Here is a 16,788-nt window from a genome sequence, read left to right as displayed (position 1 = left end):
GAATATTTCTATTAAAAAAATTTAGCCTGCGTCCCGCATCCCACCCTTTTAAATCCCGGGTCATACTTTTCCGGTATGCCGTTTGAAAAGAAAAAAATAATTTGAACTGCCTTGTCGCCCACACGCTTCACACGAGTACTCGATGACGTTACTTAAATTTGTTTGATGCATACACTTTTCAATCCCTAAGTCAATCTGTGAGGATAGATATACAGTGGGATCTCTCTATCTCGAAGGGACCAAAAAATTTGTTCGAGATAGGGAAAGAAAAATACCTTAGGCTGACCACAAAGGGACCGAGACTTTAGTCTGAGATAGAGAGTAGTTCGAGATAAATATTAGTCGAGATAGAGAGATTCCACTGTATTTCTGTCCTCTTTAATTACTTCTAAGGACCCAAGGTTTTCGTGGAACATATTATTTGTGCTTTTGATGTAATAAAATAGTCGTTGGAAAAAGAGGTGAGAAGAAATTGGCATTGTAATCACTGCAAAACACACTGATGTCGTTAAAGAAAAAAAGTCTTTTTAGGAGCGCAAAAGCTTTAGTGTTGCCAAAGTTTTTTTCTTTTATAGGTATTTCTGTTGCGCGTTTGTTGCTTGTTAACATCCGAAAACTATTTATATAGTAAAGAGGGGCGCTTATTTAAGACGGGTGCCTTTTTAAGACGGGCGCTAATTTAGACACGGGTGTTAAACCGTGACAAATTTTCCAGAATAACTTTTTTCTCAAAGGTTTAATTTCACTAGCGTAATACAGCATCGCCAAAATTTCAGTCAGTTATTTTCGCTATTAAAACGAGATGGACGCAACAGATCCACAAATAACGTTAAACGCAATATCACCAGAACTTGTTTTTACTACCTTCTGGTGGGGCTGGAAAATCGTTTATTCAAGAAATGAGACGTCTTATAAATCTCTGGATCGACAATTCGGCGATGAAACCTATTTCGTTAAAAGTTCACTTCATGTAATGCCTTCATTGTTGTTACAAAAACCCAGCAAGAAGTCGAAATCAAAAGACCATACAAAAGCTTTAGAACGGCGCTTGACACTATGGGAGAATGGCGAATTGTTAGAACTTTTTGATGAAGCTGTCGCTATTCAAGAAAGACTTCAACCACCAAATCCGAAAATTGATATTTCGTCTATTTCGAAAAAGTTTCGATTGTTCATGCAGAAGGGATATATGAACAGTGCTTTGCGATTATTAATTGACAACATGACGCAAGGTATCCTTCCACTTAACGACGAGACATTATTATTATTATTGGAACAAAAACATCCAGATCAGGGGAATCTTAGCGAAGATACGTTAATAGATCAACCATCACAGCGAATACATGATATTGTTTTTGATATCATGAAAGCTGCCACGTATACCAAAAGTGGTTCTGGTCCGTCAGGTTTGGATGCTGACGGATGGAGACGTATACTTTGCTCGTCTACATTTGAACCAATCCTGATCTACGTAAAGCCATAGCCGAGTTAACGAAGAAGCTGTGTATTGAATCTATTCCAGAATCTCATAAATCTCCGCTTGAAGCTTTGCTGCTTGCCGCCCAATACCGTTAAACAAAAATCCTGTTGGTGTAGGTGAGGTGCTTTGTAGAATAGTTGGGAAGATTGTGATGAACATATCTAGAAATGACGTACTTAAAGCAGCAGGTTCGTTACAAGTTTGTGCTGATCAAAATGCTGGTGTTGAAGCAGCCGTCCATGCGATGCATGAAATTTTCGACAACGATGATACTGAGGCTGTTCTTCTAATCGATGCTGAGAATGCCTTTAACTCAATTAATAGAAAGGTAATGCTGCATAACATTTCAAAGTTATGCCCAATGATTGCTACGTTCATCAACAACTGTTATGCTGTACCTGCACGTTTATAGGCGGAAAGGAGATTCTTTCGAGGGAAGGCACCACACAGGGCGATACGATGTCGATGGCTTCGTATGCTATTGGAATCATACCATTTGTTGAAAGCACTTTTCAACAATATATATTCGAATGACCACACCCTGAAAGAGGTTGCATACGCTGATGATTTTACTGTTGCTGGGAAACTTTAGAAAATTAAAGAATTTTGGTCGAAAATTGTTGACATCGGTCCGAAATACGGCTACTTCATGAAAGCGACTAAATCCCATCTAATTGTGAAACAAGAGTATCTACTTAACGCTGAGCAAATCTTTGCAGATTCAAATATTTTGGTAACATCGATGACAGTCAACGTCATCTCAGTGCAGTCATTGGTAGTCAGTCTTACAAGATCGAAAATATTTACAGCAAAGTTGCAAGTTTAGTTGAACAGCTAAAATTTCTATCAAAGATTGCTGAACTAGAACCTCAATCATCTTATTGTGCGTTTGTAACTGGTTTTAAAGCTCAATTGACAGTTCTTCTCCTGACCGTTCCTGACATCAAACATTTACTTCAACCGATAGAGACAGTCGTCAGAAACGAATTCATACCTGCGATAACTGGTGGTCATCTATGCTCCAAAAATGAAAGGCTGTTGCTATCACTTCCCACACGACTTGGAGGATTGAATCTCACGATTTTTCCTGACGACGCACAAGTACAATTTAACAACTCGAGAATGATCACAAAATGTCTTGTCGACTCTATCAAAAGCAAGACATTAACGGTATCTACAATGTTGCAAAAACAAAAACATCTAAAGCACAAATTGGATATCCAGAAAGAGAATCTGGCCCTATGCAGAAATAACTTGACGGTGAAGCAAGTTAAGGTAAACGAGATCAACCAACAAAAAAGAGTCTCCGATTGGCTCAATGTATTGCCAATCACTGAGCAAGGCCTTTATTTCAACAAGCAAGAGTTTTGGGATGCGATGCGTTGAGCATTCCCAACTTACCCAGCAGTTGCGTTTGTGAGGCTCGATTTGACGTTGACACAGCATTTTCATTATTCCAAAGAGTTAGACATCATGCACGATACAAGTTGGTTTTAATCTAGAAAAGCATTTTTCTGCAACACAGGATTGTATTTATAAAATAAAAGTGTAAGATGGGTGGTTTTGTTACGAGACGTGACAACGACATTCGTGACCTCACATCAAAGTTACTCAAGGATGTTTATCATGACGTATAGTTGGAACCGAACTTGGTACCGCTGACTGGAAAACGTTTCGATTTAAAGAGTGTAAAGACCGGTGATGGTTGTAGACCGGACATTCGTGCTCGTGATTTTTGGATAAACAGCCAACAGGCATTTTTTGACGTTTTGACCTCACTGCCTCGAGGTACAGCAACCAAACTTTACAGCAATCTTTCATTTCAAACGAGAACGAGAAGAAAAGAAATTACAATTGTAGAATTTTGAGTGTTGATAATGACAGTTTCACGCCACTTATATTTTCAATTCACGGAAGCATGGGTCGCGAATGCATCACTTTTTACGACGGTAGATTTAACCGTGTTTAGTTGTCATGCGTGGTTTGTGTATATTGCCCACAGTTACGGAATAACTGCTGTATCCAAAGCAGACAAATTTCAAAGCGAAATGAAACTGTTTTAGTGACGTAAAAAAATGCGTTGCTTCAAAACGCCTTTCTAACCAGCAAGGACTTTTAACCACTATTGTTTGGACCTTTTTTGTCAAATTTGGGTGTTTTCAAAAATTAAAAAAGAAAAAAAAAAGAAAAAAATGAATTGACAAAATTTAAAGCACTATTTTTATTTTTTCCAGTATAAAGATAAAAAGACACAGACCTGTTTTTATACATTTATCTGCCACCAGAGAGTTTCCACTACTGTAGTTTTATTCTATCTTACGTTCTGTTCAGACGCGTGAAGCCGATCTCTCCTGTCAAAGCAAGTACAAAGAAACAAAGCAAAAGTAACAACTTCACACATTCCCCCAAAACATCAGGACCGTGAGTTGCGAACATATATTATTGACTAAACAATTTCCTATACATGCATAAAAATGAATAACACAGTAAGGGTCTGACATTACTCGGTTCATCGCGATTCACTGGTACAAAACTTCACATTTACGCTTGGAACAAGCGAGTCGAAAAACTTTATCGCCTCGATTTTTTCCAACTTAAATGTGAGCTTAATTACGCCGATGAATGAAAGCGAGGAATGCCATCTAATCTGGGCTGTGTGTGCTAATAAAGATAAAAACCTATAAATATGCGCTAGATTATAATCAAATAAATATGGATACAATATATAAAAATTATTGTGAAGAAACCATTATAAAAACCCATGCGTGAAGAAAGTAAATTATTTAGTATGCGTGACCAACGTTTTCAGCCAAAACATCAAATTTGTTGCGATTCGCAGATAGTAACTTAAGGGAGTTAAATTTTGCGAAAATTAATATTCGCGAGTTTATCGAGTTTTGTTAATTTCGTGAAAATTGGTTTCCCGAAATTTGAATATTCTTTTCTTTTAGAAAAATTTTTAGACAATTTTTGCTTCTTCTAATTTACCTAGTTCTACATAACATATATGTAAATATTGACTTAAGCAGTCTTTATTTTGTGTCTCCTACATAACAGCTTTTGAACAAATGTCTTCCAATTCTATAAGTCTAGCAAAATATTAGTACTTACCAACTTCGCGAAAATTAGTTCCTGCAAAAATAAATCGTATCTTCAAAACAATCTAACTTTTACGCTATACTAGATCTCGGTTTAAAACCTAGGCGAAAATTAAGGCTTTGAACAAACGTATTTAGCAATGTTTCAAAAATAAATAGAAAAGGTGTACTCCACCAAACCTCTTATATTACTCCAAAAACTTTGTTTCTAATAACGTTGGCTGTGAAACATCAGTCACGTCTTGTGAGAACGAGGGAGAGAAAATAAAATCACTGGTAATAAATAGAAAAGTGACAAGTCATCAACAACAATAAAAATCAATCTTTTAGAAGGCAGCTGGTAGATAAGAAAGAGAAGAAAAAGAAAACAAAACAAAAACGTGCTAAAGGATATTCTTTTTATAATTTATGGACATTCCTGGTTTAAATCTTTCCACCACTTATCAGTAAAAAGATTAGTAGATTTGATTTTCTTCACTAAGAAAACCGGCATCTTCCAATCGCCTTTCGTTCGAGCAAAACCATTATTTGGACCAAGCGAGAAGGCTGTTAGGATTGGTGCGCTGTCTAAAATGCAAAATAAAAGAAGAAACCCAGTTATTTGACACAAATTTTTGAATAAGGAAATAGGAATATGAATACAGAAAAAGCCTTATAAATTACTAAATCTCATTAAGTTACATATTTATGTACACAACGACAATTTGTAGCATTCATCCTTTCCAACCGATTTATTCCCTTTTTCACGTAAAACAGCCAACCCAACCCAACCCAACAAGCCATGTAGAAATACACAAATATGCTTTATGTAACTAGTAAGAAAAATTCTCCCTACCTGGTTTATATGTAGCCTCGGGCTTTCCCTTATCCATGTTTAATATAGACGTTGCCATCGTTTCACCTTGCTTGATCGCATACATTGCAAGTTTTGGTTCATCAATGTTCGTACAATCACCAATCGCGTAAATGTTCTTAAACCCTTCCACGCGAAGACAGTTGTCAACTTTTAAAGCACCTTTCTCATCCACAGCAGAACCTTGAAATCAAATGTTTAAGTCCTTTACGTGAACTTATTTATTTTCAATAGCTTCAAATTCGCAAATTTGCAATTTTGTTCCAATTTCCTTATCATACTAAACTGGAAATACTTTACCAAATTTTTAGCTTTGTGGTTAGAATAAGTTCTTTTAGGCAAGTAAAAAACAAGATAAAATCATGAAGGTAATGTTGGCTACATGTGGTGAGGAACGGTCATAACTGAAATTTTCTTTTTTTTTGAAAAATATTGAAGCTATTACTTTCGCATTTGGAAATTGCTTAAAAACTACTTTTACTAAATTAAGAGCTTGTGAGCGATTAAAAAAGTAACACAAATTCTCACATAAAGTAACACAAATTCTCACATATTCTCAGTTAAATACGATTCAGCATGGGTTTACTTACTTAACGAAAGTTTCAGTGATAATATGATTCAACATGAGATGTACTTACTCAACGAATCTTTGTAAGCATCGTTGTTCACTTTCAATCCAACAAATTTGAACAACACATCTGCTTCTATTGACGTTCCCTTGTTTGTTACCACTGTGCCTGGACCTGTTTCTGAAAGATCGTTTAAGTTTTCAACCTTTTCACCTAAAATAAAACAAAATTTAGGATAACCTGTGTGGAACGATAAAAAATAGATACAAATTTCTATAGTAGCATGACCCTAGTTTTCAAATACAGTGATTTTTTCCCCGCTCATCCATTCAATAAACTAAGTGATTTTTACACCTAACCGTTTTCACAAAATGATTACAAGCAGCTTGCACCAAGGAGGTTTAAGTTCTTAAACCTCCTTGCTTGCATCTTAGCGTCACAAAATGTCCGAAGATGCGTGCTAATGAACTTAATTACGATAAAACTCGGTTTAACACTCGCCTTGAAAAGAACTTAGATATTTTAAAAAGGTAAATGCAAGGCAAATTCAAAGCAATTGTTGGAGAGTTTTTGCAAATTGGATCCCTCAGGCTTTAATAAAAATCTTCCAAATCTGCTAGTCCGACGCTCAAAGTTAATCACTATTTTGAAACACATTAATAAAGAGAAAACTGTTCCATGGCAAATAGACTAGTGTTTTAGACATGAAATTTCAATTGCAAGTTAACTTTATCCGTTAGTGAGTATAGGCCTATTATACAGGAACAGCACCAATAAGCTGTTTTTAAAGAATTGAAATTAATATTTCGTTCAGTTGACATAGAATCGCAGCGACGTATCACAATGACCGTAATTTTTTATACAACAGCAACGGCTGTCTTGTAAATGTCATTGTCAAAATCAGTTTCAAAAAACATTAAAGATGATTCTGGAAAAGTAGTGGACGCACTTACCTAAAAGTAGATTGGCTTTGAATTCATTCTTCATAATATCTTGTAGTTTTTGTTGACTTCGCTCAGTCAATTTGTCAGTGACAAGATGATCAGTGGCGTGAATCAAAGTGACCTCTTTATCTGGATAAACAGTTTTGATTTCGGCTACTGTTTCCACGCCCGTTGCACCACCACCTACCACAACAACCTTTTTAGCGTTCTTAACCTGAAATTGAAACGTCAAAATAAGTCGCACGTTCTCGTTGATCTGACGTGATGTTTGTGACGTAAAAATTTTAACTTTCAGAATTGCACTGCCAAGGAATTTTAGTTCCGTGGATTTTAATTGTCAAGCACACGATTTTTGAAATGGGAATTAACCAAATTTGGCCAGCAGTAATTTTAACTAATACTGACATTCCCGAAAATTTGGCGTGAAAAAGAATGTTCTATCCTTTGTGACAATTCCTGATTGTTTGTGAATTTTAAAATAGACTAATGTTTTCGTACGTTATTAGTAAAAAAGGTTGGTAATAATTAATTTATTTTAATTACTCGTTCCTTTTTACTGACTAAACATAGGCACTTTTTCTCAATCAATATCTAGAAAAATTAATGAAAATATTTTTTTCACTTTCGGTATAAAATGGATAATAAAAATCATACCTAATAATATATAAACAATAATCAAGGTATAAACTTAAATTTTATATATTATTTGTATCCTCGTACTTTTAAAGAAATTTTTTGGTTATTAATGCAGTAAAAAAATGAAAAAAGAAAAATCAGTAAAAAAATACAGCTGGTAAAAATAGTTGATCGAGAAAAGATTTTAGTCAAGCATTAGTTACTGAGCCAAAATTTCTTCAGTTTCTTCTGATTTTTTTTTATTATTTCATTTTATTTATTTTTTTTGCAAATAAGGTAATATAAAACTTTTCTCATACACCTGACAATGAGAAAGCAAGGGGTTAGTCCAAAACATTAAAATTGTAAAAATGTCTGGTAAATTCTTTAACACAAGGTTTTCTAAGGTGTTTCGGTATAATTTTGGCCTTGATATGAAGTTCCTTAGTTACATAGACAAAAGAAAAGAACAAAAAATGCCATTGTCCAACATTTACGCAGAAATCCTTAAGAAAACATTTTAAGGTTTTCAAAGTTACCGGGTTTAAAATGTTTTTAAGATCAACACTAACCCTTTCAACCAAATCTTTGTAGCCATTAAACGCTTCTTCTTTTTCCATTCCAATCAATTTGACAGGCCATTTGTGTGTGGTGCCAGTCGCTAACACTAAGTATTGATAATCAACTTCGTCTCCAGACGCTAATACAACTTTCCCATCAGCCTCTCCTGGCAAAATCTTAACAACTTTTCCTTTTTTAAACGAATCACCAAACGTGGTCAAAGGTATTAACGATTTCTCTGCCCATCCTTTAAAAAACAATTTGTGAGTAGTTTTATTGCCAAATTCTTTTGTAATTTCATTTTTAATAAAGAAATAACTAGAAAAAAAATAAGAAAGACTTTAACCAATAGACTCCAGAGTACGCCAATTGGCTATACTGAAATGCCATCTATTAGCCATAATTAATCACCACCTAACTTTGAGACATCAAAATAGAGACCAATTTAAAAGAGAATTTTTTATCCGGCACTGCTTAAAGGGGCTACGGAACGGCTGTTGGTTTTCGACTTTAGTGACTTACACGAAAGTCGAACTGATAGCGTCGAAAAACAAAAATGGCTATTTTTTTGGCATGTATGTATTTACAGACTCAAACATATAGATATATCTAGAATTTTTATCTTCTCCAGCCTTGGTCATGTTTTCATCCAGAATGAGTCTTGCTGAAATATTTCTTTGTAATATACTATGCAAAGTACGCTGGTCTGTTCATTGCGCGAAACGCGTTTGCCGGATTTTTAATATGTGCGCGGGATATACGGAATGTGAGCATTTTAACCGGTTCGTAGCCCCTTTAAGTTCACTAACATTGAAGTAGCAGGTGACCATACACTGGCTTTCAAGACGAAAGATTGTCGATAACAAAACCATAGATATTTTCAGTTTTTCGAAAAAATGCTTCAGAGTGTAAGACTTAAAACCATTTGACAAAATATAAGACAACTATGAGGAAAAGAAGACAACACAAAAACGATGAAAAAGAAGATAGAAATATCCATATTCCATGAAAACTCAAAACAATTGTGTTCAGCTGGCGCAAATGCTCATGGATAAATTGACGATAGAAAACAAATTGAATTCTACAATATGATGATAATGTGCACTACTAAGTTTCAAAACAGATAAAATTCATTAAAAATTATCGAATTTTGCGAACGTTTGCGAAAATTGATTTACCTGGCACTGCGATAGCTCGTACGGATGCAAAATTGAGATGAAAATTCTCCGTCTGATTGATTAGTGTGAAAGGTCTCTTCTTTGCTAGAAGTTTTAAAGCTAACGTCGTACCAGCTATACCAGCTCCAACAATCACACAAGACATTTTGTTCTACGCTACGGTTGAAACAGGAAAATGAGGATTAGGAGCGAATAAAGTAACATTGTACAAGCAATTATTTATTAGTTTATTTCGTCAGTCAAATTTTAGATTTTGAAGACTTTTTTAATGAAAATTTTGAACCTTTTTTTCAGATACAGTATTTTTACCCAAAAAAAAATCGAGATTTAAGAATATTTTGATAAATAAATTGAGAACATTTGGAGTGATTTTAAATTGTGAGATTCTAAAGTTGAGAAAGCAAAAAAATTATTGCTATACTCGAAGAGTTCAAATAAATTACATTTTGACAATGTGCAGAACCTTTGACTTATTTGAGATGCATTTTTTTACATTGCTACGTATAAAACAACTTCTTTTTCCTGATTTTGAACGGAATATCTATTTAGTCTAGGTATTATGTAATGAAAATTGATACTAAATCAAAATCAAGTCATATATGGCAGTCTTAATAATCTAGAAATTTTATCATTTTCTGTTAAGCGACGTTTTTATCAAATTTAATTTAATTTTTAACAACTCAAGTACCAAGTTCAAAGGTAAGTCGCTTATAAACAAAATGCGTAGTTATGGGTTTCTTAACAAAATTGTTTTTTTTAAGACAGATGTGGATGTGAGTGTAGATCAGGTTCAATTTCTGTTTTCACTTTATTTTAAAATTGAAGTTTTTCTAGGGTCTCAATAATTACCACCTAATAATTACGAAAACTGATCCTTTCTTTTTTCGATAGTTTCTTATATCAAACTATCATTTTTTCTAGTTTCAAATATCTTTTAAAACGGTCTAGTACTAAAGTTGGCTACAAAACGGTTGCTTATAAAAACACATAGATGTTAAGAATAGACAGGGTATTAGAGAGAAAATTACAAAATAATCCAGAACATTAAATGGATAAGAAAATATATTTACAAGTACGTATAAATAAAAGGTGAACAATTTATATACAAATATTTTTAGGAACATTATATTTTTTTTAAAAAAATTACTTCCAAGCTGAACCACACAAAAACATAATTTTTATTAAAATATTTTATGATTATGAATACGATATTGAGCTCAAGTAAAGTAGACTTCAAAAAAAAAGGCTAGATCAAGAATTTGTTGACCAACCGTTTCAAGCAATCAGATGGCATTATATAGCCCTGCATACATGTAAATAATCCTTTCCTGAGGTAAACAGATGCATCTAGAGTCCCACTTGATTATGTTAAAAAAAACTACCCTCGGCTGTTCTTGGTGAAGCCTGTTCATTTATTAAAAGCGAATTTTGAGCTCTGAATAATTCTTGTGAATTTTCGAAGACTGGGATTGGCATTGTAAAGGCTTCTTTTTACGACACCAGGAAAATACAATGTCAGTTTGTAGGATAAGAAATTGAAGTGAAATATGGTACCTAGGTAATTGATTAAAATTTTTATCTTAAAGATTCTTATAACAAGAACCGTTACAGTTAGAGTATACAAAAGATGCAAAGACATTTTGAGCAAACATTTAAAAACACAGGCTTAAAAATTGATTTCAATATGTGTCAAGAAATAACACAGCAAAATTTGAAAATGCAGAAAAATTATTATATAATTATTCAATTCATCCTAACTGAAATTTACATGTAAAATAATTTATTTTTTGCAACATATACAACGAAATATAATATTACAATGTAATTAAACAGAAACAGGAAAATGTATATTGCATTAATATCAGCAAGAAATATTCCAGTACAAACGGCCAACTGGAGAAACATCAGGTACTTCATAATGGTGGTATAATTTTAGGGTTGTCGAAAGTATTTCATCACTATGGCATCTCATTTAACCAATCTTGCTAACTTCAAATGGAACACTACAGAGTTTGAAAGGTAGCCAATCTTTGTGTTTGCCTCCATGATTAAATAGTCTTTGAATCTTTCTAAGTGAGAGTTAACTTGACTCGCTTTCCCCAACAAGCTTTACACACAATGTCTCTCCACTCTCTGGACTTATTATTAACAAGCCTTCAGAAACTTCATCCAATTTCGCTGTTGGGGAGTAATAAACAGGTACACGAACATAGCTTTTCGGTCTAGCAAAAAAATATAAAGTCTTTCAACGTGGAAGAAATTAAATTAATTGCTAAACAGTGACTACATATTTTTAAATGAGAAAATTGTTAGTTATTTGCTAGTTTTATTTTTAAACTGAACATTTTTACTTTGAGACGATTAAAATATGGAACAAGATAACATTTCAATTGTAGCTGTAGTACATACAATAGAGAAAAGATAATCCAAACATCTGATATTTAGAACAAGTTTCTTGACCCCTTGCTTGATAAAACTATTATGTTTCCATTGTTGCTCAACTCGAAAATCGTTTATTCGTAAAAATATTTTGTTTTCTTTCGTTTTGCATTAGCGAACGTCAAGTATATATAAAATCTATCTCCTGATCATTCTAAACACATTAAATACCCTACCTGATAGAGAGTCGAGCATGTTTTTGAATTACTGAGAATGGAGAACGAAAACCTGAGATTCGAACCTAAAAGTAGAATGTGAAAAATGAATAGGGTGTATACAATAGAAATACAACAGAAATCGGACATTGGGAAAAGTTAAAAAAAGAAGTTAAAAAATTGTTAAAAACACAAGTGCAAACAAAATATGTTCTGTTCAGAATATTTTGTGATCATATTTTATTCTATACCATTTTTGGTATTATCATTAATATGAATGTAAGTGCCTATAAACTGAAATATTAAAAGTTATTCCATGACTTTGTATAACAGACACTGTCGAATGCAGTAAAGTTATTTCTAATATTATAAAAATCAATAATATTTTGCGAATGTATTGGTATGCAAGTCAAAGAAACAAATGATTAAAAAAATCCATGTCTTCTTCGTGATTTTTTTTAATAGCTGTTTACAATGATCTCCCAGTACATACGAAATTCGATACTTTGTAATGACGTGTGTCCACCACACTGTGCAAAAGAAGTCTCACAATATTTGGCACAGTCAAGCAAATAAATTGTACCTTTTGAACCTCACTACTATCGTTGCACAGTCTAAATTTCAACTCAGAGCGTTCTCCAACTTTGGTAGCAGGAAATTTCAAACAATCATCTTTGATAAACACATGGCCCTTCTTTGCATCCATCTTCTTATCAGGCGGTTCGTATGATTCGTACCTAAGCAACATAATAAGATGGCATTGATGGTTATAATAATGACAGCTTGATTGGCCAAATTTTAAATCTATTACTATACAGCTCCAAATTGTGAACAACGAGAAGAAAAATCTTTCACTTCTGCTCAAGCATAGGTTAACAAGAGCTTTAGTTTTAAAAAATACATACAGGATTAAAAAACAAAACAAAAATTAATCAGTTCTTTATTATCCCCATACAGCAAGGGTATATTGGCTATGTTAAGAAATTTATGGCAATAAATTTCAACAAACCTTTCGTTATTCCGTTTGGGATCCATTAAAATTGGCCTCGCTGTACCAACCTGTTTACGAGATGTGTTTGGACTGGAATATTTTGCATCTGTGCATGAGCCCTGTAATCAAAGTTCAGGTCACATTTTTTTACAACCTCCAAATTTTCTTAATATATTCTCACCAGGACCCCCCCCCAAAAAAAAAAAAAAATAGCAAACGTTTTTAGCACACCAACAACAAATACTTTTATCCAAACGAGGTCACAAAACTTCCTTTAAATTTCCTTGTTTTTTTCTGAACAAATTGTCAATTACAATCATTAATTAACCTGAAAAAATTTCAAATGCTTTTTGTCCTGGCCAGATCAAAACTTGGCCATTTCCCTTTTGACAACTTTACCAAATTTTTTGACGTTACTGACTAATGTGCACCCGTAAATATTAAGAAGAGGATAAAAGAAGTCAAGTAAAACATATCTTACTTGTCCAATCAATTCTATTCTAGCTTTTACTGGGGTCTGTAAGTGTTCATATGATACCTGTAATCATGAAAAGTATACATTATATCAAATAAAAGACACTTAGTATAATTACAAAAACATGCTGTCTATTGAAGTGAAAACTCAGAGAACTGACACCATCTAGAGCTTGGAAGTCAGTCTAGAGTAATAACGATGATGAAATTCTTACCTCAAAATCCCAAAATTGAGAATACACTCCTCCGTCACGCGGTAGAAATGACACTGGTAGCTAGAACAGGTATAATAATTATGAATAATCAGACACTATGTGGGAGGGATTACAGGTGAATCAAAAAAAACTGAAGTAGCTCACTTTAAAGATTTGTTTTCCATTTAACTTTCCAGAATGTTTAGCAAATCTGAAAGCAGTGTATGTGGCACGCACAATATCGCCTTTGCTATTCTGTTCCTTAAAATAAGGTGGGGCAATGGATGAAAGAAACCATCGACAAGATTGAGTTGTTTTGTTGGTGATGATGAAGGACGATTCTGAAAAATAAAGAGGATTGAGAGAAATTCAAACAAATAAAAAAATAAATAAATAAATAAATAAATAAATAAATTAATAAATAAATACCTGCCACCATATTTACTTTTGTGTTTTGAAATTCAAGAATATGCGGTGCAATGGTGACCGAATGATCAGCCAGTGGAGTTGAGTAAGTCAGCAGAGACATATTATGAGTATCGAGTGGCATGAGCTGTTGTGTCGATAAAGGTAGTCCAGGTGATTGATCACAAATAACATCACTTCGTATCTGGACATTGACACACTAAAAAAGACATAAAAGTTAAAAAACTCTTTTCTTAAAAAATAATTTTGATAAAAATGACCCTAAAGTTTTTGACACGTCAAATTAAATTTTAAAGCAAATCAACTTTTCTGCGACAGTATATTAATTTTTATGAAAATTAATATCCTATCCCTAAAATTCAAAATCTCCTAGACTACAGAAGTACTAATACTTAGACATGTCAACCAATTGTCTGATATTACGAAAAACTACAGCGCAACATATTGAAGGGGTTCAAATAAAATACCATTTAAAATATTGCTTTGGATATGAACTAGGTATAAGCCAGGTTTTTCATACTACTGGGCGTCTGGATTATTTTCGTTGAAAGAATTTCCAAATATATTTCGTGCTTTGTGGGCAATTCTGTATGTTTTTTTTTTTAATTTTTAAATTCTTCAACTCAAATAATCTGCACCAAGCGAATGGCATGTTTAAAACTAGCGTACTCTTGCATCTCCAGTTGTCTGAAATGTTTTCAACCAAACAATGCTAAAGCAAAGTGTTTCCACAAGCTCCAAGCAAATACGATTAATATTCCTAATACAAAAGCCTTTTTGAAGGTATTTAAAACACAACAAACCTTTTGTTCTCCACCACACTGTACATATATACTCCCTCTCCATGGTAGATCCTCTTGTCTTGCTAAAAACGAGGGCTTTGCATTGATTCTGATAGCTAACTGACTTTTTGCTGGTATTGTGTCTTTACATGGTGTAATCACTAATGTTTGAGCTGGCCAAATAAACTCGAAAGAAACAGTGACATCAGAGTAATTGATGAGTTGAATTTTTGAGGCTGGTGATTCTTCACTTGAACTTAGTATGATTTGCTCAGGATATACAGACCATAACTCGCTTTTCTGTGTGTTCTTGCCTAAACGTTGTAAGATTCCTGTTACAGGTGACACTTATCAAATGACAAATAGCAATATCAAAATTCTATTGTTTTTCTTGCAGTGATAGCCACTAAAGCCCTAGTTCCACCACTAATATTTTGGTTCAAAAAGTGGTAGTAGAAAAAATTCGGCTATTAAAATAAATTGAATGATATTTGATTGGCAATTTTTACACCTTCTTATTGGCAAAATAATAATTTCACTTTTTAATTTAAATACTATTTCTACTCACTCATGAACAAGCAGAGAGAAAAAAAATGAAAAAAAGAAAATGAGGAATTACCAATGCGCATGCTCAAAACGTTTACTGCTGAAGACTTTTCAAGCAAAATGTGGCATAAATAAGTTCTATAAGGTGATTTTAATCATTTCAGAAACTTTAAATGTTTAAAGGAAACTTTAGCACAACTTTAGATAAGAAAAAAATGAAGTCAAATAGAAATTCGAGACATTTCAAGTATCATATTGTTAAAAAATCACTTTTACTTGTAACATCATTTTTTATCCATTTTTTTTTCATTTTAAATCAAAAGGAATAGAAGTTTGAAAGTATAAAGTACAAAATATAAAGATGAATTGTATTAAGTCTTGTTTGCTAACCTCACCTGGAAAAGTCGTAACAGGTTGTAATTTCTGTGCTGGCGTTACATGAGCTATTTCTTTTTGAAGCTGGTCTTTAACAGCTGGTTTGTCAGTTTCATAATGGTGCTCTGACGTGGCTACCATAGCAATAACGGTTTTCGAAATATTGGCAAAGAAGAATTGCTCCCAATCGGGCACTGTGGTATAACTGATTTCTTCGGAGATATTTGATTGATGTTTAAAATCTGAAGTCAACTGGAGAATTTGTGATACATTAATTCCATGAGACTTTACACCAGTGAAATTTCTGAAAAAAAGTTAGGTATTTGTCTAGTTTCCATTTCACCTCCATTACCGATTCAGTCAAATCTGGTACCACATTGCACTACTGTGGTGTTAAAGAACCACCCTTAGGAGTCCGTTGATATGGCCTGGTTATCATAATTATTCTAATTTAGTGTTACCTCTAATTAGTGCTAATTAGTGCAGGTTAGAAATTTTAGATAAAATATGTAATTAATTTCCTCTGATTATTAGCGTCACCTAACTTAGCGTGGAAACAAACTTAACAAAACCAATTTATTTACAAACTCTCACAAAAATATCTAGAGAAATTGGCACTTTTCCAGTGATTTTATAAAATTAGCAAAAAGCATTAGGTCGCCAATAGGTAGTGCTGTTTTTTCAGATGCATGGGTTTAGTAAGCAGTATTTAAAATGGAAGAAAGGAAGAATTATATTAGAGCATAAAGAGGTTCCAAAATTTAGGAAAAATGGCCATGCGACGTCAGCAACGACAAGCGCATTTGAAGAATTTTAATTTAAATAAACTACTTAAAGTGAAAAGACCAAGTCCACATTAAACATTAAAAAGCAAACTTATACAAGTTCAAACTGCATAAACCTGACATGTGAATACCTGTATAATTACATAAAACTTTGAAATTTACATTACATAAAACTTTGAAATTTACTACCTAGCCTCACTATATTTTGGAAATAGTCATAGGTCATTGTTACTTCACTAAAATGTTAATGCAGATTGAGTGATCTTCCTCTGATTATTCGGCTACGTTATAAGGCCTTTCAAATGTTTGTTATATTGTTTTAA

At 33.3% G+C, this 16,788-nt stretch overlaps 2 protein-coding genes across 2 annotated transcripts in view; both read right to left on the bottom strand.

Annotated features, from left to right (window-relative positions):
• Positions 1-3,902: 3,902 nt before the first annotated feature.
• On the bottom strand, positions 3,903-9,451 carry LOC130614351 (ferroptosis suppressor protein 1-like). The gene is made up of 6 exons (XM_057435773.1): positions 9,299-9,451; positions 8,132-8,367; positions 6,954-7,158; positions 6,070-6,213; positions 5,414-5,614; positions 3,903-5,145 (listed from the first exon to the last, which is right to left on the bottom strand). Exons 1-6 carry the CDS (start codon positions 9,441-9,443, stop codon positions 4,985-4,987), a joined length of 1,092 nt encoding a protein of 363 aa, XP_057291756.1. The 5' UTR covers positions 9,444-9,451; the 3' UTR covers positions 3,903-4,984.
• Positions 9,452-10,333: 882 nt separating this feature from the next.
• LOC130613752 (uncharacterized) overlaps positions 10,334-16,788 on the bottom strand; it is a 30,789-nt gene continuing 24,334 nt past the window's right edge. Inside the window, exons 27-36 of the mRNA XM_057435089.1 lie at positions 15,701-15,984; positions 14,781-15,073; positions 13,981-14,176; positions 13,717-13,892; positions 13,573-13,632; positions 13,365-13,421; positions 12,902-13,002; positions 12,476-12,629; positions 11,914-11,978; positions 10,334-11,520 (exon numbers count right to left, since the gene is read on the bottom strand). Coding sequence (XP_057291072.1) covers positions 11,379-11,520; positions 11,914-11,978; positions 12,476-12,629; positions 12,902-13,002; positions 13,365-13,421; positions 13,573-13,632; positions 13,717-13,892; positions 13,981-14,176; positions 14,781-15,073; positions 15,701-15,984 — 1,528 coding nt within the window. The 3' untranslated portion in view covers positions 10,334-11,378. The remainder of the gene's footprint in view (positions 11,521-11,913; positions 11,979-12,475; positions 12,630-12,901; positions 13,003-13,364; positions 13,422-13,572; positions 13,633-13,716; positions 13,893-13,980; positions 14,177-14,780; positions 15,074-15,700; positions 15,985-16,788) is intronic.

This window comes from Hydractinia symbiolongicarpus, chromosome 11 (assembly GCF_029227915.1).
Source record: "Hydractinia symbiolongicarpus strain clone_291-10 chromosome 11, HSymV2.1, whole genome shotgun sequence".
NCBI lineage: Eukaryota > Metazoa > Cnidaria > Hydrozoa > Anthoathecata > Hydractiniidae > Hydractinia > Hydractinia symbiolongicarpus.
Note: the sequence above shows the minus strand (reverse complement) of the source record. Positions and strands in the feature narration are given on the sequence as shown.

What these genes read in the sequence shown, in the direction of transcription:
- LOC130614351 (XM_057435773.1), bottom strand. Translation starts at nt 9,443, where the DNA reads ATGTCTTGTGTGATTGTTGGAGCTGGTATAGCTGGTACGACGTTAGCT. An exon ending in ACAAAGATTTGGTTGAAAGG is followed by an intron (nt 7,159 to 8,131) that starts GTTAGTGTTGAT and finishes TTTCAATTTCAG; the next exon opens with GTTAAGAACGCTAAAAAGGT. An exon ending in CAAAGCCAATCTACTTTTAG is followed by an intron (nt 6,214 to 6,953) that starts GTAAGTGCGTCC and finishes GTTTTATTTTAG; the next exon opens with GTGAAAAGGTTGAAAACTTA.